Source organism: Somniosus microcephalus, chromosome 9 (assembly GCF_052327205.1).
Source record: "Somniosus microcephalus isolate GS21.2 chromosome 9, FLI_Smic_1.0, whole genome shotgun sequence".
Lineage (NCBI taxonomy): Eukaryota > Metazoa > Chordata > Chondrichthyes > Squaliformes > Somniosidae > Somniosus > Somniosus microcephalus.
The window spans coordinates 202,365,278-202,391,346 of record NC_140995.1 but is presented as its reverse complement, the minus strand read 5'-3'; the positions used below and the strand labels follow the sequence as shown (position 1 = coordinate 202,391,346).

At 42.0% G+C, this 26,069-nt stretch overlaps 1 protein-coding gene across 1 annotated transcript in view; it reads left to right on the top strand.

Moving 5' to 3' along the window:
* Nucleotides 1-26,069, top strand: part of sec63 (SEC63 homolog, protein translocation regulator) — an 88,907-nt gene that overhangs the window by 25,134 nt on the left and 37,704 nt on the right. The window contains exons 2-8 of the mRNA XM_085997765.1: nucleotides 4,794-4,893; nucleotides 14,941-15,055; nucleotides 20,153-20,265; nucleotides 22,073-22,134; nucleotides 23,202-23,260; nucleotides 24,462-24,512; nucleotides 24,708-24,816. Coding sequence (XP_085853891.1) covers nucleotides 4,794-4,893; nucleotides 14,941-15,055; nucleotides 20,153-20,265; nucleotides 22,073-22,134; nucleotides 23,202-23,260; nucleotides 24,462-24,512; nucleotides 24,708-24,816 — 609 coding nt within the window. The remainder of the gene's footprint in view (nucleotides 1-4,793; nucleotides 4,894-14,940; nucleotides 15,056-20,152; nucleotides 20,266-22,072; nucleotides 22,135-23,201; nucleotides 23,261-24,461; nucleotides 24,513-24,707; nucleotides 24,817-26,069) is intronic.

Genomic DNA, 26,069 nt, shown 5'->3' with positions numbered 1-26,069 from the left:
TCCCTGGACATGTTCTACCCCCCTTGAATATAGGTACAGTATAACGTTAGCTGTCCACGAGACCTCTGGCACTATACCTTTTTCTAACATTATTAAATATGTGTAGTAATGACTCGGCTTTCTCTTCCCCAGATTAAAAAAATGCGTGGATGCAATCCACATGGACCAAGGGTTTCATCCTCTGAGTTTGATAAGTTTATTTAATATATCCCCTCTTTATTTTACATGCACTTATCTCATTACTAATCTCATCATCCAATGTGCCTGTAAAATATTTTACTATTTTGTTTTATAGAAACATAGAAGATAGGAGCAGGAGTAGGCCATTTGGCCCTTCGAACCTGCTCCGCCTTTCAATGAGATCATGGCTGATCATCCAAATTCAGTACCCTGTCCCTGCCTTCTCCCCATATCCCTTGATCCCTTTAGCCTTAAGAAATATATCCAACTCCTTCTTGAATATATTTAATGAACTGGCCTCCACTGCCCTCTGTGGCAGAGAATTCCACAGGTTCACCACTCTCTGGGTGAAGAAATTCCTCCTCATTTCAGTCCTAAATGGCTTACCCCTTATCCTTAGACGATGACCCCTGGTTCTGGACTCCCCGGCCATCAGAAACATCCTTCCTGCATCTAGTCTGTCCAGGCCTGACAGAATTTTATAGGTTTCGATGAGATCCTCTCTCAATCTTCTAAACTCCAGTGAGTATAAGCCCAATCGACACAATCTCTCCTCATGTCATTCCTGCCATCCCAGGTATCGGCCTGGTGAATCTTCGCTGCACTCCTTCCATAGCAAGAACGTCCTTCCTCGGGTAAGGCGACCAAAACTGCACACAATACTCGAGGTGTGGTCTCACCAAGGCCCTGTATAACTGCAGCAAGACATCCTTGTTCTAGTACTCGAACCCTCTTGCTACGAAGGCCAACATACCATTTGCCTTCTTAACCGCCTGCTGCACCTGCATGCTTACCTTCAGCGACTGGTGCACAAGAACACCCAGGTCTCTGCACTTCCCCTTCTCCCAATCTATTGCCATTCAAATAATAATCTGCCTTCCTGTTTTTGCCACCAAAGTGGATAACCTCACATTTATCCACATTATAGTGCATTTGCCATGTTTCTGCCCAATCACCCAACCTGTCCAAATCGTACTGGAGCTTCACGACATCCTCCTCACAGCATACCCTCGCACCCAGCTTTGTGTCGTCTGCAAATTTGGAGATACTACATCCAATTCCCTCGTCCAGATCATTAATATATATTGTGAACAGCTGGGGTCCTAGGACCGCGATCCTTGCGGTACCCCACTAGTCATTGCCTGCCACTCGGAAAACGACCCGTTTATTCCAACTCTTTGCTTTCTGTCCACCAACCAGTTCTCTATCCAAGTCAATACCTTGCCCCCAATCCCATGTGCCTTAATTTTGCACGCTAATCTCTTATGCGGGACCTTATCGAAAGCCTTCTGAAAGTCCAAATACACCACATCCACTGGTTCTCCCTTATCTATTTTATCAGTTACATTCTCAAAAAATTCCAGTAGATTAGTCAAGCATGATTTTCCTTGATAATTTAATTTCATAGTTCCTCTTTGCCTTCCTAATTGTTTTTTTTTTTTACTTCTCTCCTAATCTCTTCATATTCTCCCTCATCATACACTCCCCTGCTGTCTATGTACTTAATGTATGCCACTTTCTTACCCTCAATTGTTCCCTTATGGCTTTATTCATTATTGGAGTCTCATTAGTGTTTAGTTTGTGCTTTCCTTTTAGCGGAATATATTGTTACTGCACTCTGAACACCGTTTAAAATATTTTCCATTGCTGTTCTACATCGTTGTTTGCCAATATTGTTGCCTATTCTATTTTCCCAAGTTCTATTCTCAGCCCCTCAAAATCAGCTTTTCTCTAATCTATTACCCTGGTTTTCGTCATACTTACGTCCTTCTCAATTATCATCTTAAAGCGTATTATATTATGGTCACTATTGTCTAGATGTTCCCCTACTTTTACTTCTTTTATCTGCTCTGGTTCATTCCCCATGACTAGATCCAATAGCGAATCCTCCCGTGTTGGGTTAGAAAGGAGTCCTGTACACATTGTAGGAATTCCAGTCCCTTATCCCCTTTACCTACCTCTTCTGTCCAATTAATGTCGTGGTAGTTGAAATCCTCCATGATGATTCTTTTTTTTACTCATTTCCCTAATTTCTCTGCATATTTCTTCCTTCACCTCCCTTCCACTATTAGGTGGTCTGTAGACTTCACCTATTAGTGTGATTGATCCTTTATTATCTTTTATCTCTATCCATATGGATTCTATTTTTTATCTTGCTGATAGCTGCGTCACTTTTTTCTACTGCCATTATGTTATCCCCAATAAGTACAGATGCTTCACCTCCCCTTTTTCCCCCCTCTATCTTTTCTAAATATGTTATACCCTGCAATGTTTAATTCTCAGTCCTGACTTTGAGCCTCCTTTGGCACTGCTGCTCAGTCATGTTGAGGAAACTCATCCTTTGCCTGTACACCCTGTGTTGGGGGTATTGCCTCCGGCGTGGTGCAGGCCTGCGCTGATGCCCTCTGTCCTGTGCAGCATCAGGTGGTCGAGGAGAAGGTTGGTGGTGGTATTATTGGTGCTGCTGGTGTTGGGACTCAGTGTGGTCCAATTCTGAGGGCTAAGGTAAGACAGTATAAACGGCACCCATGCTGATGTAATAGATGGCAGGTCAAGTAGAGATGAAAGAAGCAATCTGTCAGTGGTGTGATAGGTTCTACCAATGAGGTGACAGTGGATCCCGACTTTGCTGAAAACACTTTGATGAGCCTTCTTGAACTGCTGCAGTCCAAGATGCCCAAGACGTGTTATACTGTTGTGGTATAACGTATGTAGGCTTCAGGAGAGTTGTACCATACCAACGTCCTGGTGTAGTTATAACCTTTTTGCATTCTGCTCCGAACCAGATAGAATTGGAGCAGTGAATCTGGTAGCAGTGCACAATCCCTCATTTCTACTGTCGCCAGAATAAGACCCGTCGGGCCACTTGTATTTCTAGCTGAACCCAACACAGAAAGAAGAATATATATGCTGTTGACTGCAGTTCTACAATGTAAAAGTGCCATACTGTAGCCAGGTCAAATTGCTTTTGTTAAGTGCCAGTAGGAAACTGGTTTGTTGATCTAGCACAGAGGGCAGTAGAAAACGCAGTTGTGTTGTGAAATGATCGAGCTGCAGGTATCTTGTTAGACATTGATCAGTTGCAGTGTTGACTATGAATTGGGTAGGTATTCCTGATGTTTGAGAACCCATTTGAAAGGAAGGATTTGGTCACCTTGTGGAGGCTAGGAAGACTAGACAAGTCCCCATAAAATCTTCATAGATGCTCCACGTATAATTGGCAAGGGAGAAAAGTGAGATGTACTTCAGACATGTTTACAAAAAATGATCATTAAGTGCATGTTATTTTGCCTGTTTATAACATCACAAGTATAACAAGCCAAAACAAATTCACAGAGGACGCTTTAATTACTTTCTTGCCTTCGCTTAGGGAAATAAGCCATTATGATTTCAGTTAGCAACTGCAAAGGTTGTGCTATGGGAGCTTGCTTGAACAAGGCATTGATGTGCTTCAAATTTCTTTTAATTGTTCGATGGTTCTCTAATTACAGATTCTGGTATGCAAATGTGAAATGAAAACCAAGACCTGCAAATATTCCACATAATGTGTACATTTCAGCCCTGTCAGCCATGACGCAGTGGTAGCACTCACGCCTCTGAGTTCAAAGGTTGTGGATTGAAGCCCTGCTCCAGAGCATTGAGCACATAATCCAGGCTGACTCTCCAGTGCAGTGCTGAGGCAGCACTGCGCTGTCAGAGGGGTCATCTTTGAGATGAGACTTTAAACCAAGGTCTCGCCTGCCCCCTCGGGTGGAAATAAAAAATCCCATGGCACTATTCGAAGATGAGCAGGGGAGGTCTCCTGGCCAAATTTTAGCCCTCCGCCAACATCACTTTTATAAAAAAAAAGTGTGGTCATTATCTCATTGCTGTTTGTGGGACCTGCTGCGTTTGTTACTTTTTGAAGTGTTGTCACTGTTGTAATGTATTTGGCTGTAAACGGCTTTGAGACGTCCTGAGGTTGTGAAAGGTGCTAGATAAATGCAACATCTTACTTTCTTTTATTATTGAGTACATTGCCTTGTCTAAGAAATGTAAGGATTAAAGCAACAGTGGGTTTAGTAGGTGATTCAGTACCGTTTGTTGGTTCTATGTGTTGTGCCACTGAGCTGTCGAATGCAGGTTTATGCTTGTGATTTACAACGAGATCATCTCTGATCTTGCCTGTGTTGGAATGATTGGAGTGGAAATTAACTTTGAAACATTAATTCTTAATGTTGGGTAGAAAGACTTGATTTGATTTATCCTGTTTGCTGTGGTCCAGACCAGAGTTGTCTCAAAGGGTGGGGGTTGGAGGAGACTCCGATTAGGGATAAAAAAAAAAAATGAACAGAGCAGGTGAGCCTGATGGTAACACTCAATGAGCATCTGGCACAGAGGGCAATGGGAAGTCCAAGTGGTCTGACGAGCAGGGATAATTTCTTCTGGAAAAATTATCAGCAAAAAAGATGCTGGGCAGGACACACTGTGTGTCAGGCTCAAAAGTGGCATGACAAAGAGCTTGAAGCTATTTGCCTGCTCGCTGCCCTGGTTGAGAGTTGGGGTCTGAAGGGAAAGGACTGTTTGTTTCTTGTGTGTACGGGAAAGTAACTTTCTCTTTTACTCTTAAACAGAGGAACGCAGGATAAAGACATTAGGAAAAGTACATAGGAGGTGCTTATGGTACCGGTTACGGTCAGGAAAATCGGGTCACGGTGCGATTCCCACGTTAAAGTGAGTATTTTTTTTTTTAGTTTTTTAACTCCTAATAAAAAACATAACCATCTTCTACAAGAATTGATCAGATTTTTCCTGACTCATAAATTAATGGTTAAATTGCAAACAATTCATAGGTACTGTGAAACAAGAGTTCATCCAGGGAAATTGGCTCCATAAAATTCAGTCGTTAGAAACAAAAGACACATTAAAACTTGCCAGCTGTCATTTGACGAGCTGCACTGGAATCTCTGAATCCTCCAGCAGTGGTGACTTTCTAGTTGCAAACTTCAGCAACTTAATGTAAAGCAGTCAAAGCAAAGTCTGTCTTTTCTAAAATGAGCCTCAACAAATATATAGATTTCTGAAAGGGGAAATTGGGAGGGAGGGGAAGAAGAGAGAAAGGAGAGGGTTCAAGAAAGCAACATCCTCTTCAGTCTGCACGCTCGTAGTGACACAAGGCTGAGGCTATTTCTCTGCAATTCTATTGTGCTTCCAGACTCCTGTATCAGATATTCCAACCGTGCCAATAGTGTACTGCATTACCGACAGTGTAAACTGCATTCTCTTTAGGGCATTCATGCAAACTGCGTGTTATAGAGGAGTTGGAGTTGCTGATTAACGAAGAGCCCTGAGCAATGCATATATCTACAGGATTCAGAATGGAGAAATGCTGTATCTTACTTCATAGACCTAATTGCAAGTGGTAAACCAACTCGGTGTATTATTCACTCCTATCTATCTATTCACGCCACAGGTTCCATCTAAAATAATTTAACGCTTTAGAAAATGTAGAATTGGAGAGCTTGGTGCAGTTTTCATGTAGTTTTACTATTTCTTTTGACCAACAATGGTTGCCATAACAAATATTGATGGCTTAGATGTTTTGTGCGGTTAACATGTGATGGCCACCTGTCCCCGAGGACACTGACTTCAAGGTCCTGTCTTTTGTCTTCAAATCTCTCGCCCTACCTTATCTGAGCAACTGTCTCTAGCTGTATGTCCCAGCCTGCACTTCTCTGGCTTACTGTTCACCTCTCCACCATTTGAGGGCTTGACCTTCTGTAAACATTCCCCCGTTCTGTGGAACTTTCTCCCTAAGCTACTCTGCCTCACTACCCCTGTCCTAAACTACTCTGCCTCACTACCCCTCTCCTAAACTACCCTGCCTCACTACCCCTCTCCTAAACTACTCTGCCTCACTACCCCTCTCCTAAACTACCCTGCCTCACTACCCCTCTCCTAAACTACCCTGCCTCACTACCCCTGTCCTAAACTACTCTGCCTCACTACCCCTCTCCTAAACTACTCTGCCTCACTGCCCCTCTCCTAAACTACTCTGTCTCACTACCCCTCTCCTAAACTACTCTGCCTCACTGCCCCTCTCCTAAACTACTCTGCCTCACTGCCCCTCTCCTAAACTACTCTGCCTCACTGCCCCTCTCCTAAACTACTCTGCCTCACTACCCCTCTCCTAAACTACTGTGCCTCACTACCCCTCTCCTAAACTACTCTGCCTCACTGCCCCTCTCCTAAACTACCCTGCCTCACTGCCCCTCTCCTAAACTACCCTGCCTCACTGCCCCTCTCCTAAACTACCCTGCCTCACTGCCCCTCTCCTAAACTACTCTGCCTCACTGCCCCTCTCCTAAACTACTCTGCCTCACTGCCCCTCTCCTAAACTACTCTGCCTCACTGCCCCTCTCCTAAACTACTCTGCCTCACTGCCCCTCTCCTAAACTACCCTGCCTCACTACACCTCTCCTAAACTACTCTGCCTCACTGCCCCTCTCCTAAACTACCCTGCCTCACTACCCCTTTCCCATCTTTCAGAAATCCATTTTAAAACCTAGCTCTCTGGTGCATTCAGTTTCCCCATGTAATCGTTCTCACCTCTGCTCCTTCTTGTAAAGTGCTCCAAGAGATTTGCATAAATAAGGACACTATAAATTTGAAAGTTGAAGTTGTTGCTGTCCACACTGAAGAATTAACTATTGTGACTACTTCAAATTTATTGTCGCTCACTGACAGATTAGTAGAGTTACTCTTGTGTAGATTAGATAGAGGTGAGGTATACGAGACATGTCAGCTTAAGTGATGTTTCAAATGAATATTTCAGAAAGCATTAATGTATTATCCTAGTCTACAGAATGTGATGTTTAATTAGATATTAAATTTTGAGCATGTACTTAATTGACCAGTCACACTGACTAGCAAGGGTGAAGTTTTAGGGCTATATTCAGTTTAGATTTGAATTGAAAATATAATTTGCTTAAAAAATTAAAAGAACCATCATTTCACAAAAAGTGTTCATATCTGAAAGATTCAGAATTACTTGTTCTTTTTCTGTTTCTCCCCTTTTCCCCTCTACTGCTTTCTCTCTCTCATCACTGTAGCTTTCTATTTTCTGTTTTCCACCCTTCGTTTTCTCTCTTGCTCCCTCACTTTCTCTCCCTCTCGCTCTCGTTTTCTGTTTCTTTTCCACTCAAGACTGATGATTAGTGCCTTCCTTGCTACCAATTCTAATCATGTGTATTGCGGCATTCCTGTTATTTTAGCTTTGCTTTGTTTCTAGATTTTTTTTTTGTCAACTTTTCTGGATATTAATAACCCCAACAATTTTTCCTTGTTACACTCATCTATAGATTTGTCATAAAAATGTGCATTTGTAATTTTTTTTTGATTTAACCTATGATGGTTTAATATGATGCATCGTGCGAGCTGTCCTTATTTACTTTCTCTAGATGTGACTGTCCACTATTGTGAAAATCCCTTTAGCAGACAGGATGAAGTTTTCTTTTTTATTTGTCTCAAGATGCTCATTTATTGCTCTTCCATAATTGTCCTGAGAAGGTGGTGTACTTCTTGAGGGACCACTGTTTTTACAACCAAGTGCTTTGCGAGGCCACTTGCGAGGGTGTTAAGAGTCATGTCTAGAGTTCCCTGAAGGACATCCGTGAACTAGTTCAGTTTTCACGACAATCCGGCAGCTTTCATGGTCATTTTGTTTTTCTAGTGCCACTGCATAAATTACCATATTTATTAAATTCAATTTTACAACTTGCCGTGGTGGCAATTGAACTGGGTTGCTAGTCCAGTACTATAGCCATGACCTTGTGAATCCTGGACTTTGTGTATGTATTTCCATGACTCCACACAGCCAATATTTTTGAAATACGTTGGTAAAATTGCTGTTCGTTGTTTCTCGCCACTTCAGTTGTGTATGGGACCTGAATAATTGAAGGTGGGAGCAGGAATGGCCAGGTTGATTCATCTTACTTGGATTTCTCCTTTTGGAGTAATGGTGAGCTCTTGTCGCCCCATCCCAGCCACATGAGTGCACGCACCAAGAGGCTAGTTAGTGTAGGGAATTACGGATTTACTTCAGGGTAGCAGCGATTCATCAATCCACAAACACAGTGTGGCACAGTTCTTATTACCTTAAACCTTTTGAATTGTTCTTGCAGTAGCTCGCTCTCTCTTGCTCTACTGTAGCTAGAGAGGTTGCAGATGCTTGATTTCTGGTACCTACCCCAAGTGTTAGCTGGACAAAGTTTGGTAGTGTTTTTGCCTTGGAGTCAGAAAGTCATGGGATTGAGCCGCACTGCGGGACTTGAGCGCACAATCTAGGCTGACAGTTCAGTGCAGCAAGTGCTGATTTGGTGGAGACGTTTAACAGAGGCCCTGCCTGTTTGAAGGTGCATACAAATTTTCACCCGGCACACACTGCCTGTCGTGATTGCCTAATAAGAGCAAATGACCCTCCTTTAAAGGTAATTTGTTGGCTGTGAAGCACTTTAGGACATCCTGAAGACATGATGAGGCACTATGCAAATGCAAGTTTGTTCTTTTTCCCACTCCAGAATGTGCAGTACGGTGATGTCTTCTGTGAGCTGCATATTGTACAAAGTGATCACGTTGAATCCTATTAAGCCAACTTGTAATCGATGTGGATTTAAATCGTGATCATCATGTTGGAGCTGTTTATTTTCTCGAGAACAAACATATTCTGCCATTTAGCTCCATAATCTGCGACACTTGGATTCAGCCTGTCCAGGTGCACAGAGCAGTTTGTGCATGTCAAAACGCAAGACATTTTTCTTAAACTCTTCCTTTGTAATTGGACAGTTTATATAATAAATTTCAGTTTGTATGTTTTTGTTCGGTGAACATTATTCAGTATAGTGTTTTAATGAAATCTTTTCCCATTTCAAAGCAATTGTTCTCTTGGACCAATTACAGGAAACTTTGGTTTATCCGGAGGTTGTATGTCCGGAAACCTTGATCTACCGGCAGAAATCAGGAGTCGGTTTGTTAGGTTTTTTTTTCTTCTCGTGGCTTTGTTTTCAACAGTCGGGCTCTGGAAAGTCTCTCTGAAGCTGTTGCTAAGCTACAGAGATGCTTCCAAGGTACGGGCCGACTGTTTACAAGCTGTTGCTAAGCAACAGTGTTTGTTGTCAGATACGGAGTCCGTATGCTTCAACATTAACTTTGTATGTCCGGCAGTTTTGATAGATCGGCAACAGCTCGGTCCCGTCGGTGCCGGATATAACAAAGTTTCCTGTACATAGAATATACAGCACAGAAACAGGCCATTCGGCCCAACTGGTCTGTGTTGGTGTTTATGCTCCACACGTGTCTCCTCCCAGTCCATTTGCCTCATCTCAGCCTTTCAACATCTCTTTCTATTCCCTTTTCTCTCATGTACTCGTCTAATATCCTTTTGAAAGCATCTAAGCTATTTGCCTCAACCACTTCCTGTGGTAGTAAGTTGCACATTCTAATCACTGAGTACAGAAATTTATCCTCATTTCCTTATTCGATTTATTAGTAACTATCTTGTATTTATGGCCCCTAGATTTGGATTCTCCCACAAGTGGAAACATTCTCGCCACATCTACCCTATCCAACTCGATCATAATGCTAAAGATCTTGATCGGGTCACCTCTAAGTCTCTTTTCTAAAGCAAAAAGCCCTAACCTGTTCAATCTTTCCCGATAGCTGTAATCTCTCAGTTTTGTAAATCTTTTTTGCACTTTCTGTAGTGCTTCTATGTCCTATTTATAGTATGGAGACTAGAACTGTGCACAGTATTCTAATTGTGGCCTGACCAGGGTCCTATATAAATTTAACATAACCTCAGTACTTTTGAATTCTATACCCCTAGAAATCCCAGTGCTTTGTTAGCATATTTAATTGCTTTGCTGACCTGCGATGCTGCTTTTAATGATTTGTTCACCTCTATACCTAGATCACTTTGCCCTTCTACCCCATTCAGTTTCTTATTTTCTAAGGTGTAGGTGATGTTTCTATTTTTCCTACCAAAGTGCACCACCTCACATTTGCCTGTGTTAAAGTTCATTTGCCACTTAACTACCCAGTCTGCAAGTTTCCTAATGCCTTGTATTATGTTGCATTCCTCCTCGGTGTTGGCTAGACCCCCAGTTTGGTATCGCCTGCAAATTTTGATACTGAGCTCTTTGTTTCTAAATCCAAATCATTATTGTAAATGATGAATAACAGTGGTCCCAGCACTGACACTTGTAGAACACCGCTTTCTACCTTCCTCCAATCTGAATAACTACCCTTTACTCCTACTCTCTGCTTTCTATTTTTTAGCGAATTTGCTGTCCATTCAGCTATTTGTCCCCTGACTCCACATGCCCTAACCTTTGTCTTGAGCCTACATTGAAGGCCTTTTGAAAATTCAAGTATATGGCATCTACTGCATTACCCTTGTCTACTCTTTCCATTACCTCTTTAAAAAATTCTATCAAGTTAGTTAAGCATGACTTAGCCTTTCGGAATCCATACTTGACTATATTTTATTATATTTTCTGTCTCTAGATGCTCTTTTATTACTACTTTCAGCACAGATTTCAGTATCTTTCCTATTACTGACGTTAAGCTGACTGGTCTATAGTTCCCAGGTTTTGTTCTATTTCCCGTTAGCTGTCCATCAGTCCTCTGGCACTATCCCCTCTTCTATGTAACACCTCTGCTATTTCCTCTCTAGATTCCTTGAGTATGCATGGGCGCATACCATCCGGACCTGGGGTTTTATCCTCTTTTAGTTTTGCTAGTTTGTCAATTAATTTCTGTCTTTCTATCACAACTGTATTAATCTTTTTAAGCTAATCCTCTAGTGAAGTGTCTATTTCATTATGTTCAGTAAAAACTGAGGCGAAATAGTTATTCAATACTTCTGCCATTTCTATCATTACCTGCAAGTTTATCTTACTCATCTTTTATAGCCTTTTATCCCTACTTTAACTTTCCTTTTGTTATTGTGTCTATAGAACACTTTTTATTTTTATATTCCTTGATAATTTGATTTCTTAAATTCTCTACCTTCCTGAGGTTTTTATAAACTTCTCTTCAAAGTTCCTTGTATTCCCTTTTGTCCTCCTTTTACTATCTAAGTGTTTTTTTTCTTTAGATTCAATTCTCCCTTTAGCTCTTTATTCATCCACAGTGCCCCATAATTAGTTTGCTTGTTTTTGGCTTTTAGTGTAATATATTTCATTTGAACTCTCTTGATTACCCTTTTGAAAGATTTCCCACAGTTTTTCTGTCTTTGTTTTTCAAGATTTTCTCTGTTTACCTTATTTAGTTCCACCCTCATTTCCTCATCATTTGTTCTTTTCCAATCTATTATCTTAGTCTTTGACCTACTTGTGTTGCTCTCGATCATAATCTTGAACCTTACTATGTTGTGATCACTACTACTAAGATGCTCTCCTACTCTTACTTCTCCTATCTGTTCTGGTTCATTACCCATTACAAGATCCAGCAGTGATTCTTTTCCTGTTGGACTTCTTGCATACTGAGTAAGAAAGGAATCCTGTATATACACTAAAAACTTGATTCCCTTTTCGCCTTTCGTTACTTCTTGCCAGTTTATTTGGGGGTAGTTAAAATCTTCCATGATTATTATTCTATGCCTGCTACTCACCTCGTAAATTTGCCTACATATTTCTTCCTCCAATTCCCTTCTATTTTTTTAAATTCGTTTATGGGATCTGGGCGTCGCTGGCAAGGCCAACATTTATTGCCCATCCCTAGTTGCCCTTGAGAAGGTGGTGGTGAGCTGCCGCCTTGAACCGCTGCAGTCTGTGTGGTGAAGATACTCCCACAGTGCTGTTAGGTAGGGCATTCCAGGATTTTGACCTAGCGGCGATGAAGGATCGGTGATATACTTCTAGGTCAGGATGGTGTGTGACTTGGAGGGGAACTTGGAGGTGGTGGTGTTCCCATGCGCCTGCTGCCCTTGTCCCTCTAGGTGGAAGAGGTCGCGGGTTTGGGAGGTGCTGTCGAAGAAGCCTAGGCGAGTTACTGCAGTGCATCTTGTAGATGGTACACACTGCAGCCACGGTATGCCGGTAGTGGAGGGAGTGAATGTTTAAGGTGGTGGATGGGGTGCCAATCAAGCGGGCTGCTTTGTCCTGGATGGTGTTGAGCTTCTTGAGTGTTGTTGGAGCTGCACTCATCCTGGCAAGTGGAGAGTATTCCATCACAGTCCCTAACTTGTGACTTGTAGATGGTGGAAAGGCTTTGGGGAGTCAGGAGGTGAGTCACTCGCCACAGAATACCCAGCCTCTGACCTGCTCTTGTTGCCACAGTATTTATGTGGCTGGTCCAGTTAAGTTTCTGGTCAATGGTGACTCCCAGGATGTTGATGGGGGATTCAGCGATGGTAATGCCGTTGAATGTCATGGGGAGGTGGTTAGACTCTCGCTTGTTGGAGATGGTCACTGCCTGGCGCGAATGTTACCTGCCACTTATCAGCCCAAGCCTGAACGTCATCCAGGTCTTGTTGCATGCGGGCATGGACTGCTTCATTATCTGAGGAGTTGTGAATGGCGCTGAACACCAGTCATCAGCGAACATCCCCATTTCTGACCTTATGTTGGAGGAAAGGTCATTGATGAAGCAGCTGAAGATGGTTGGGCGTAGAACACTGCCCTGAGGAACTCCTGCAGCTATGTCCTGGGGCTGTGATGGTCTATAGTATACCCCTACTAGGATGATGGATCCCTTACCTTTTAAGTCAATCCATATGGATTCTATATCTATCTTACTGATAGCTACATCCTTACTTTCTACTGCCATTGTTATCTTTAACTAGTACAGCTACTCCACCTCTCCTTCCTTTCCTTTCTAAATGTGTGATATCCTCCAATATTTAGTTGCCATTCCTGTTCTCTATGTAGCCATGTTTCAGTCATCCCTACTATATCGGATCTACTCTGCAACTCCTCCCCTTGGACAGCCTCCTGCTCCATGGCGCCTTGGTCGGCACCCTGCCTGAGGGAGTTTCTTTGGGTGGAGGTAAAGACTAAGGAGCTGCCATCACTTGCTGTCTTCCTGCCCCCAGGTTATGTTCCTCCCTGGGCCATCCACCAATTGTCCTGTTCGCTCGGCATCTGTAAAGGATGTATGAAAGCTGGTATTTTGAGGTTGAGAATACTCCAGAGATGACTGTGCTTTCATTTTTATTGTTTTTCTCCTTCTCGTATTCATCCCACCCCCCACAAACACATACACACAAAATGATGAGGCGTATGGCTTCCAATTGATGCTTTCTCATGGCTCAGATCAGGAACTTCGTTTTTTGGGGTATCTATACCCTGCCATCACACTATTTTATCAAAAAGTGCCTTTTGCTAAGTGTTCCTTCTAAGATACAAACCTTCAACAATCACTGACACAAATGCTAATACCGCAGTGCCTTTGTGCTGTCCGTGCAGACAGCTGGAAATGATGAACAATCTACTCTTTAATTTGAAGTTGGTTAATTGAAAGTATTGGATAATTTAAATTTTTAATGTGAAAAAGATTTTGAATTATCAGGAGTATTCGCATGTATAGGGTAAAGTAGCCTAGTGGCTATGATGCTGGACTCGCAACCCAGTGATTGTGAGGTGAAATTTCACCATGGCAAGTTGTGAAACTGAATTTAATAAAATCTGGTAATTTTTGAGCTAATACTTACAACAAACTTGCAAAAAAAAAAAAAAAAAATCTTAAAAACCTGACTGTTTCACGAATGTCCTTCAAGGAAGGGAGCTTGCCACCCTTATCTAGTTTGGCCTACACGTATCTCCAGTCTCAAACTACATGGTTGGCTCTTAATGCATTCTGAAGTGGCCTAGCAAACCAACCATCTTCAGCTGCACCTTTTCTCCGTCATAAGGTTAGGAGTGGGGCTGCTCGCTGATGATTCCGTAGTATTCAGCTCTGTTCAGAATTCTTCTAATGATCAGGGAGCCCAGGCCAGCGTACAGCAGGACCTGGATACCATCCAGACTTGGGCTGACAAGTAGCAGGTAACATTTGTGTCACATCTCGAGGAAGAACTAGCCTAGCTACCTCCCTTTGACTTTCAAGAGTACCACCATTGCCGATTTCCCATATTATAAACATCTTGGGGTGGAGTCGTGATATCCTGCAATGAGTGGCTCACCGCATGACCCCTCAAAGCATCTCCACCATCTACAAGGCTTACCTGAGGAGGTGATGGAATACTCATCATTCACCTGGATGGGTACAGACACAACAACTCAACCTCCACACCATCCAGGGTACAGAGCAGTTTGCTTGATAGGTGTCCCTGCCACTAGACTTGATATCCACCACTGGCAGTCTGAGGCTGCATTATGCATGATCTGCAGGATGCACTCCAGAAACTCGCCACGGATATTTTACCAGCACCGTCCTCCCGTTATCTCTATCACCAAGAGCCGCAATGTCGTGGGAATACCATCACATCCAATTTCCCCTTCAAGTCGCACAACACCCTGACTTGGATCATCGTTTCTTTATCATCGTTGGTTCTACGTCTTCTAATTTCCTAACACTATTGTGGGAGCATCATGACCACAAGGATGTCAATGGTTCAAGGAGAAAGCCCACCATTACCATCTCGGGGCAACTAGGTGTGGGCAGTAAATGCAGCCTTGCCAATGTCACCCATATCCTGATTACAAAAAAAATGTTTTGAAGAGATTAAATATAGACATTTCTGCAGAAAACTTTCTAATTATTTCTTTTCTTTTTGAACAGAAAAATAGGACTGATTTCCGGATGGATACTACTCTGCTGTCTTTTATACAAAGTTTCAATAATAGAGAATAGAGAGAAAGAATACAACCCGTATGAAGTCCTCGGGGTAGACCCTGTAAGTAACAATATCCATTGTGTTTTCAGTCAGGGAGTGGTAATTTGTGATGGTACAGGAAACTTTCTGGTATCCAGCACGGACGGGACGTGTTGCCGGTTCATCAACAATTCCGGATAACCGAACGCTATAGTAAAAGATACGGAGCTCAGAGCTCCGTATAAAGCAACAAACCCTGTTGCTCAGCTTCAAAACAATCGGCACAAGTTGCAAGCGTCTCTGTAGCTTAGCAACAGCTTCAGCTGCACCCTTGCACAGCAACAAATGGAGTAAAAAAAAAAAAAAAAGTAACTAAAAGTAAAAAAAAGTTACCTGAACCGACTCCCGAATTTTGCCGGTGGATAGAGCGTTCCGGTTATTTAGGGGCCGGTTAATCGAAAGTTTCCTGTACTATGATGAGGGTTTTACTTAAACCCTCTTCCTCCCACGCCCGCCCCGATCCCCCTCCAGTTCTGTGTCCTGTGCACCATTCTGTGATCTTGAGGGTGGGGAAGAAGTCACTTCTCGTACTATATTGCATTGTAACTGGCCCAATAGGAAGTGCTTTGGAACAGCCTGAATAAGTTGCTCCCTGATTTCTCTTCGGGTGGGAGTGGGAAGTGTGGTGGGGGGAGGGCAGGGTGAGCAGTGCCTGACATCTCCTTGGCACACCCAAGACTTAGACATCACAATGTGAGGGGACTCCGAGTGGAACTGCATCCTACCTTTTGTGGCATAATGCACCATAGTGGCATATCTGAGAATGGCAAAGGCAAATTCCTTCTCTGCATAATGGATGCTCTGGAGGGCATGTTCCCGGCCCTGGTAGACCTTGCCAACATGTCTTGGATGGAGATTTACAGAGGAACCGCATAAAACAAAGATTGCTGTTGAAAATAAAACTGACTTCCCCTGCCCACCACTGTTCTTATATGAATATAGAGGAAACTGTACAAATACCTTTTGATAATGTTACTAACCTATAGTTATCTTCTCCTTTTAAGCATATGCAATATTTGATGTTCAGGAAGATCATTAGCAAAGGTGAACACAGAGGAATGATTTTCTTGAAGTAGTCTAAAATTTTGCCACAAATTAATGAGGTTAAAAAATTGTAGTGTTGTATGAAAATGTTGCTGTGGGTTCCAGTGCAGTGAGTATTGCCTTTTAAAGTGGGGTGAGATAGTGCCCTATACTTAGTAACCAGCAGCTCTCAACTGAATTTGGTTGCATCAATGCTAATAGTCCATCCTAGCTTTGGTAACCAGGTACTGGGTTTAAATCATAATTTTGGGTTGAATATTACGTAACATATTTTGTCAGTAAAATGTTTATTTTTTATTTCATCTGGGAATTTATAGCATGGCATGCTGAGTTAACGGATGGTATGGCGGGGGGTTGTGTGGGGGGCAGAGAAAGAGGAGGAAGAGCGGCAGACTTCATGGAGTTTATAAAATACAGGTCTGTTCTGTGTTATCCTGCTGCACCGTCTATTTTCTAGCATTTGAGAGAGCTGGAGTATTTAAAAGGAAGAAAGACTTTAATTTATATCGTGCTTTCGCATCTGAGAAATATCTCAATGCTTCACATAAATTACTTTTTGAAGTGCAGTGCCTGTTATGTAGGCAAACGTGGAAGCCAATTTGTGTACCACAAAATCTGGTAAACAGCAATGAGATGAATGACTAATTAATCTGTTTTGATGGTGTTGGTTGAGATTTGATGACAGGCCAGGACACCAGGGAAATTCTCTGAACTTCCATCAAATAATGCCATGGGATCTTGAACGTAGACATGGTCTCCATTTAACATCTCATCCAAAGAATGGACTTTGTGCAATCTTGGCCATCTCCATAGTGACTGACATACTTTAATACAATAATAGTAATACAATGTTGTAGTAATGCAGCAAACTTCAGTTGCAGGAGTTTTTAAATAGTGTAAAATTTGTCAGCTTTGTAGCATGGCACAAAACCCGGACATGCAGAATTTCCAGTTCTTGATCTGAATGAGTGAATATAGAGATATTTCTTAAGGCTAAAGGGATCAAGGGGTATGGGGAGAAAGCAGGGGCAGGGTACTGAATGTGGATGATTAGCCATGATGGAGGTAAACTGCACAAATAGAGGTAAACGAATATGATTTGATTGGGATTACGGAAACATGGCTCCAGAGTGGCCAAGGCTGGGAACTCAACATCCAGGGGTATTCAATATTCAGGAAAGATAGGCAAAAAGGAAAGGGAGGTGGGGTAGCATTGCTGGTTAAAGAAGGGATTAACACAATTGTAAGGAAGGATATTAGCTCTGATGATGTGGAATCTGTATGGGTAGAACTGAGAAATGCCAAGGGGCAGAAAGCGTTAGTGGGAATGGTATATAGACCTCCAAACAGTAATGCGGAGGTTCGGGGCGGCATTAAAAGGGAAATTAGAGAAGCGTGCAATAAGGGCACAGCAGTCATCATGGGTAACTTTAATCTACATATAGATTGGGCTAACCAAATTAGTAACAATACTGTGGAGGAGGAATTCCTGGCGTGTTTAAGGGATGGTTTCCTGGACCAATATGTCGAGGAACCAACCAGAGATCAGGCCATCTTAGACTGGGTATTATGTAACGAGAAAGGATTCATTAGCAATCTTGTTGTACGAGGCCCCTTGGGTCGGAGCGATCATAATATGATCGAATTCTTCATTAAGATGGAGAATGAAGTAGTCGACTCAGAGACTAGGGTCCTAAATTTAAATAAAGGAAACTACGATGGTCTGAGGCGCGAGTTGGGTAGGATTGATTGGGGAATGTCACTCTCAGGGTTGATGGTGGCTAGGCAATGGCAAACATTCAAAGACCGCATGGATGAACTACAGAGTTTGTTCATCCCAGTTTGGCATAAAAATAAAACAAAAAAGGTGACTCAACCGTGGCTAACAAGGGAAATTAGGGATAGCATAAGATCCAAGGAGAGGACAAATAAATTGGCCAGAAAAAGCAGTAAACCTGATGATTGGGAGCAGTTTAGGATTCAACAAAGGAGGACAAAGGGATTAATTAAGAAAGGGAAAATAGAATATGAGAGTAAGCTTGCAGGGAACATAAAAACTGACTAAAAGCTTTTTAGATATGTGAAGAGAAAAAGATTGAAGTCAAGCGTAGGTCCCTTGCAGTCAGAATCAGGGGAATTTATAATGGGGAACAAAGAAATGGCAGACCAATTAAATACATATTTTGGTTCTGTCTCCACAAAGGAGGACACAAATAACCTCCCAGAGATGTCGGGGAACATAGGGTCTGATGAAAGGGAGGAACTGAAAGAAATCAGTATTTGTAGGGAAATGGTGTTGGGGAAATTGATGGGATTGAAGGCCGATAAATCCCCAGGGCCTGATAATCTACATCCTAGGGTACTTAAGGAAGTGACCCTAGAAATAGTTGATGCTTTGCTGATCATCTTCCAGCATTCGATGGAATCTGGAACAGTACCCATGGATTGGAGGGTAGCTAATGTTACCCCACTATTCAAAAAAGGTGGTAGAGAGAAAACGGGGAATTACAGACCGGTAAGCCTGACAGGTAGTGGGGAAAATGCTAGAGTCCATTATAAAAGATGTAATAGCAGAGCACTTGGAAAACAGTGACAGGATCGGACATAGTCAACATGGATTTACAAAAGGTAAATCGTGCTTGACTAATCTACTGGAATTTTTTGAGGATGTAACTGGTTAAAATAGATAAGGGAGAACCAGTGGATGTGGTGTATTTGGACTTTCAGAAGGCTTTTGATAAGGTCCCGCATAAGAGATTAGCATGTAAAGTTAAGGCACATGGGATTGGGGGCAAGGTATTGACTTGGATAGAGAACTGATTGGCAGACAGAAAGCAAAGAGTTGGAATAAACGGGTCTTTTTTCGAGTGGGAAGCAGTGACTAGTGGGGTACCACAGGGATCGGTCCTTGGGCCCCAGCTATTCACAATATATATTAATGATCTAGACAAGGGAACTAGATGTAATATCTCCAAATTTGCAGACGACACATGGGTGGGCGTGTGCTGTGAGGAGGATGCCGAGAAACTCCAGGATGATTTGGACAGGTTAGGTGATTGGGCAAAAGCATGGCAGATGCAATATAACGTGGATAAATGCGAGGTTATCCACTTTGGTGGCAAAAACAGGAAGGCAGATTATTATCTGAATGGCAATAGAGAAGGAGAAGTGCAACGAGACCTGGGTGTCCTTGTGCACCAGTCGCTGAAGGTAAGCATGCAGGTGCAGCAGGCGGTTAAGAAGGCAAATGATATGTTGGCCTTCGTAGCGAGAGGGTTTGAGTACAGGAACAAGGATGTCTTGCTGCAGTTGTACAGGGCCTTGGTGAGACCACATCTTGAGTATTGTGCGCCGTTTTGGCCACCTTATCTGAGGAAGGATGTTCTTGCCATGGAAGGAATTCAGCGAAGATTCACCAGGCTGATACCTGGGATGGCAGGAATGGCATGAGGAGAGATTGGGTCGATTGGGCTTGTACTCGCTGGAGTTTAGAAGAATGAGAGGGGATCTCATTGAAACTTATAAAATTCTGACAGGACTGGACAGACTAGATGCAGAAAGGATGTTCCCGAAGGTCGGGGAGTCCAGAACCAGGGGCCACAGTCTAAAGATAAGGGGTAGGCCATTTAGGACAGAAATGCAGAGGAATTTCTTCACCCAGAGTGGTGAACCTGTGGAATTCTCTACCACAGAAGGCAGTAGAGGCCAATACACTAAATAAATATATTCAAGAAGGAGATGGCTATATTTCTTAACGCTAAAGGGATCAAGGGGTATGGGGAGAAAGCAGGGACCGGGTACTGAATTTGGATGATCAGCCATGATCGCATTGAATGGCGGAGCAGGCTCGAGGGGCCGAATGGTCTACTCCTGCTCCTATCTTCTATGTTTCTATAACACTTCCTGTGACTGGAATGCAAAGTTCATCTCTTTTTAAAAAAATATACACTGACTTGTATCCAAAAGGCATACAATTTAATTGATTTTCATTTTATTTGTGGTTTGGGAAAGAGCTAGAGAACATGCTTTCCCCGTAGATAAATGATGGTGAATATTTATTTTTTCCTAACTTAGGGAGCATCTGTAGCAGAAATCAAAAAGCAGTATCGACAGTTGTCACTCAAACATCACCCAGATAAAGGAGGCGATGAAGTCCTGTTTATGAGGATTGCGAAAGCCTATGCTGCGTGAGTAGTCGCATCTTCAGTAATAGCAACTGGACTTTAGGAAATGGAACTGCACAGTTTTGTGGCAATTATCTTGTCCTGGAGTAAATTTTTTAATATGTTCTTGATGTGGGCGACACTAGCAAGACCACACTTAACTACCCAACCCTAGTATCCCTGAGAAAGTGTGGTAGCCCTTTTTCTTGAGTTGCTGAGTTACTTGTAGGCCGGACCAGATCGATTCCTTTCCTTGAACCATGTAGGTTTTTGTGACAATCCTCGGTCACTTTCTCTGGTGCTAGTCCACGAACTGCAGATCTATTGAATTCTATTTCACAACTTGCTATACTGAGACTTGGGCTCACTCTCTGCATTGCTAATTCAATATGATAACCACTACACTACTATGCAGAAGTGCTGGTTGACCCCATGGCCTCCATTTACACTGTATTCTGCCTGTTTTACTTGACTGTTAAATAATCCTAAATATTGATCTTCCTGTTAAATTTTTCATCACTGTACTTGCTGACCTTGATACTATGTCTGGCGTTACCTGTGACATTATTACCGTGCTCAGTAGCTGTAGTGACAGTATTATAGGCCACTAGATTATGCTGACTGAATATGTCAAATTGTATTTTAAGTCCGAGATTCCAGGATTTCACCAGTATTTTGGGAATCGCGTTCCTCATTCAGCACGCTTTTTTCAGTAAAAACTGGTGACCAAGATTGTAATACTTGTTCAGTGGACATCATCAAAGATGTTTTGACCAAACATATTTTGTACCAGTGAAAATCCTAAATTATTAGACTTTAAATTGCATTTCCCTCCCTCCTATCTAGCAGTTGGATTAAAGTAATGGAATATTGAAACTCTTGGCCTCTGGTGTGTTTCGATCATGTTTTTGTTCAATTTTAACTTGAGAGAAAGGCCTTTAAGACTTGTGTAATTTAATGAATACACAGTTGCTACTCTTTATCAATACACAATAATGGATGTTTCAGTTAGATTCAGCTTCTGTTGACCTTCTGCTAATCAGTCTCCGCACGAGGTACTGGATTTGCTGTGCTAACTAAAAGCAACAACAACCAGATGTAGTTCCTGTTCATTGGGTCAAAGATTAAAACTTGGAAATTGATTGACTGTTAGCAAATTTCATATCAAAGAGTATCTTAATAAGCATCCAAGAAATGAAACAATTTGGGTAAAAAAGTAACTCTTTATAATAGCTGCTTTAAAAAAGTGTTAAGATTTGGATTGAATTATCAATTTCAGATTTTAGAGTAATGCCAAACACTTTTTACAAGGTAAGTTTTCATTTTATTTCCCCTTCAAAGAAGTGGTTCTTATCCAGTTGTTTCGCCCCTCCCTATCTCTGTAACCTCCAGCCCTACAACCCTCAGATATCTGCACTCCCCCCCCAGTTCTGGCCTCTTGCGCAGCCATGATTTTAATTGCTGCACCATTGGCAGCCGTGTCTTCAACTGCCTAGGCCTTAAGCTGTGGAATTCCCTCCCTAACCTCTCCGCCTCTCCACCTCTCTTTCCTCCTCTTAAGACGCTCGTTAAAACCTACCTCTTTGACCTTCATCTGCCCTAATATCTCCTTATGTGGTTTGGTGTCAAATTTTGTTTGATAACGCTCCTTGAAGCGCCGTGGGACGTTTTACTATGTTAAAGGCGCTATATAAATGCAAGTTTCATTTTTTAAAGCTTTGCCTGAGATTTTATACCACTTTTTTTTTCGCTAGATGTGCATTTGAACTTCACATCCCTGGAATTTAAAACATGCCAATTTTTAATATTGCAGCTAATTCTTCTCTTCCAGTTTAACAGATGAAGAGTCTCGTAAAAATTGGGAAGAATATGGTAATCCAGATGGTCCACAAGGTACTTTGCCATCCTTAAGGGATCCTTTTTTGTTGGAATTCATACTTGGAAAATCCATTTCAGTTTGCCCCTTTTAAAATATTCTTCCAATCCCATTGTGGGATTGCCTTTGTGCATCTCCCAGTAGCTGGTTCTACAGTAGCATTGATGATGGTGTTGGCACAAGTCAATTTCCTGCCAGGCATTTAAAAAATGTTTTTATGCTCATCAGGGTGTGGGATGTCAGTGCTGGACAATAGAGCATTAGAACACTAGTTTAGGCACCCAGGGTCAGGTATAGCATGTCCAGATGCATGGCAAAGTTCCCTCCACTCTGACCCCTGTAACCCTAACCTCTGAAGAACACCCACTACTGGACCAGCGTAACATTCTTTCTATTTCCTACACTAACCATCCTTGGGCTTGCCTGAGCGACATTGCCAATTAGTTCAAAATTAGGGGCAGTTTTATGCCGTAAGCCTATCCCCACTCAGAACTGAAGTACAACTGCCCAGACTCATCTTGCGTAGGACCCTTCCAGCAAAAAAAAAACCCAGGAGATTTTCATCCTCAGTCTGGGCTACAGATTTCAACCTAGATCACAAAAGTGAAAGACCAGTTCTCCCAACCAACACAGGCTGAAAATAACAGTATATTTAATTTTAAAATTTTTAAGTAAGGTGCACTGATTCCGTCACAAAGTAGTAGGTTGTAGGTGCATGCTCATGAGTTCCAGTGGCAAGTTCCTGATCTCAGCTGTACCAGTAATGAAAAGGTGCTAAGCTTTCCTACCATCCCTTGTGCCCAAAGGCAATGGCATGGTGATTGGCAACTGATCCTGTGGGAATTGCCCTGCAGTGAGTTGGGAGTATCTAATGTTTATTTTTAAGTTATCGCAATAGGTTTTAGTTGTAGTTGTATTCTAACAAATAAACCTTTTGATTCTCTTGCGATGCCAGTGACAAACTGGATAGAAATTGACCCTTTGTATGGGTCAAATAATGAGTATTTCTGTGTACCAGTTAGATGTGTCATTGGGTTGCTTTGTGTCCCCTGATAAATGACAACTCCTCTGTTTTATGTTGCAGCTACAACTTTTGGCATAGCCCTTCCATCATGGATTGTAGACCAGAAGAACTCCATGCTGGTAGGTTGTAATTCAGAAACGACAGGACTTGAGCACTTAATAACTCATCCACCCATCTGTAAAATTCTGTTGATTTAGCTGAATTATGAATGTTCTTGTTGAAGCTTTTATTCTGTAATAGGTACTTTAAAATAGACCAGTTAAGATCAGAGGATATAAAATATGGGGAGCAGGCAGATGGAGAGAGATGTTTGGTGTTTTCAGACGATAAAGACCTGATCATTGATCTTTAGTGTATTAGCTCAAAGAATTTGTCTGAAAAAGGAATGTGGGTTTTTCTTTGTTTTGAGAATCAATCTGTATCTGTTGAAATTAAAATTCCAAGTTATTTTTTTAAGAGCCCATGTTGCATTATACTGTACGATCTTTGGTGCAGCCTGTCTGAACCAAGGTGTGTGCTTGAGTTTTTTTTACAGGATTATATAATTTTTTAATTAAAAAAAAAAAAAAACCTGTATTTCATTTCTTCATGTAACGGTGTGGCTAAACAAATCTTATAAAATCAAGTGGCTGTCACAGTGATGTCTTTGCTCCCTGCCACAGATTTAATATGATGTGAGTTTGTGCGATAGCAGCTATGTCCTCTAGGGAGGATGGGGAATCTGAGACAAGCTTGTTTGATCATGTACACCCCCTGCCAGTATATAGGGAGATCTTGGTACAGGTTATGTGCTTGGTCCACAGTCAGATACTGCTGTGGAGGAATGGAAAAGGAGAAATAAGTGACTACATTTAAAAATAAAGAAGATATTCCAAATTACAGATTTTTCTTTTGGGGGGGGGGGGGGGGGGCCTGCAGAGAAATCAGTTACTTTTTAGCTATAAAATAGATGTACAGAAACAGTAAAATGTCTAATTGATGTTTTTAAGTGTATTTGATTTTTTTCACGTTAGCATCTCGATGGAAGCAGGATGCTCACTCCACAAAGTGACAACAACCCAATTGTGATTATTTAGTGGAGTGCTTTTGAAATGCCTCTGCCTTGTGTCAGCAGATTTAAGTGATGGGGAGCCCAGGGACTCAAATTGTAGCCAAATAGTCAGGACCCAGATCTTTCTATTTCAGGCCTTGTAGATGTTTCTTTTAAATGTGTTTTTATAATTTTAGGATGGTAGACACGAAGAGTTAATATCTTTGGGCACATTAGGAATTCTAACAAGAAAAGCGTATGAACTCTTCTGCCTTTATTAAATCTTGTAGGTGTTGGCTGTGTATGGATTTGCGTTCATGGTGATCCTTCCAGTGGTTGTGGTGAGTCTTTAGTTTCAGCTTGAACCTCACTAGCATGTATTCATAGCTCTGCTCTTGTGTGCTTGGGTGACTTGCTAGAAGATTATAGAACTGAAGCCAGACCATCTCACGCTGTTTGGTTATTGCAGTCTTTTCACGGTGGCCTGTGTGCAGCAATAAGCTTAAATTTTCTTTTCTTTTTCTTCATGTGTAAAGGGAACATGGTGGTACCGTTCTGTTCGATACAGCGGTGACCAGATTCTTATTCACACAACGCAGCTGTACATGCATTTTATGAACAGAACTCCCAATATGAACATGAAACGTAAGTAATTAAGTTTGACATTTTTAACAACTTTGATTTCTTACATTGTTAGCTAGTCTTTAAGCCATCTTCATGTTAAGGAATACAAGTAATTACAAGCCCCAGTTTCCTTGATTATGCCATGCAACTCTAAATGTTCACTCATTTGATCTCAAATTATGGTTTCTAAGAGCATGCCCAGGAACGGCTTTAAACTAACTGGTCTGTAGTTACTCAGTTTATCCTTCTCGCCCTTCTTGAACAAAGATGAACATCGATGAACTATTGCATCTAATTTGCTGAGCACACCCTTATTATCAGCTCTTTAGGATTATGCCATAATGCTGGAAGAGCCAAGTGGGACAAGTATATTCGTGCCAGAGATTCCGCACAATGTAATTCCTGATCTCCGCCATGCCAGTCAGTCGGAGGTGCTGAATGGAGGCCAAGTACCGCTGTCCTCGTCTCTCCCCAGGGAGGAGAACATTAATTGCTTTCTTATTGTTGAAGAAAAAGCCAGTTAGCCAACTAGTTATTGAATCCTAGTTTCTATATTCTACAGTGTTTACTTTTTAGATACCTTTTCCCTTCCCCCCCCCCCTCACCATTTGAAGTTATTTTTCTCCCCTTTTGGGTCTCCCTGCACCATGTGTCATTCGCAGTTTCAGGAAATTCTGTATTTGAACCCCATGGCCTCTGTTCTTCCACGCGTTTCAGCATCTTTCCATTGAATGTGTACTCCCATTCCTTATTTTTCCTCCCAAAATGCATCACTTTGCGAGGGTGTGTGGTCAATCTTTCTCCCAAGCCTCTGCAGATAACTGCTCTTGATTGCTGTGAGGGCACACACATGGCTAACTGGCCATAAGAAAGCAACTAATGTTCTCCTCCCTAGGGAGAGGCGAGGACAAGCGGTACTTGCCCTCCATTCAGCACCTCCGACTGACTGGCATGGCTGAGATCAGGAATTACATTGTGCGGAATCTCTGGCACGAATATACTTGTCCCACTTGGCTCTTTCAGCGCTCTGGTATAATTCTAAAAAGCTGATAGAGGATGTGCTCAGCAAATTAGATGTAATAGTTGATTAATGTTCATCTTTGTTCAAGAAGGGAGAGAAGGATAAACTGTGTAACCAATTAGTCTAAAGTCGTTCATGGGCATGCTCTTGGTATCCATAATTGGAGATCAGATTAGTGAACATTTAGAGTTGTATGGCTTTTTTCAAGGACGGGCAGCATGGATATGTTCAAGGCAAGTCATGTTTGTCAAAT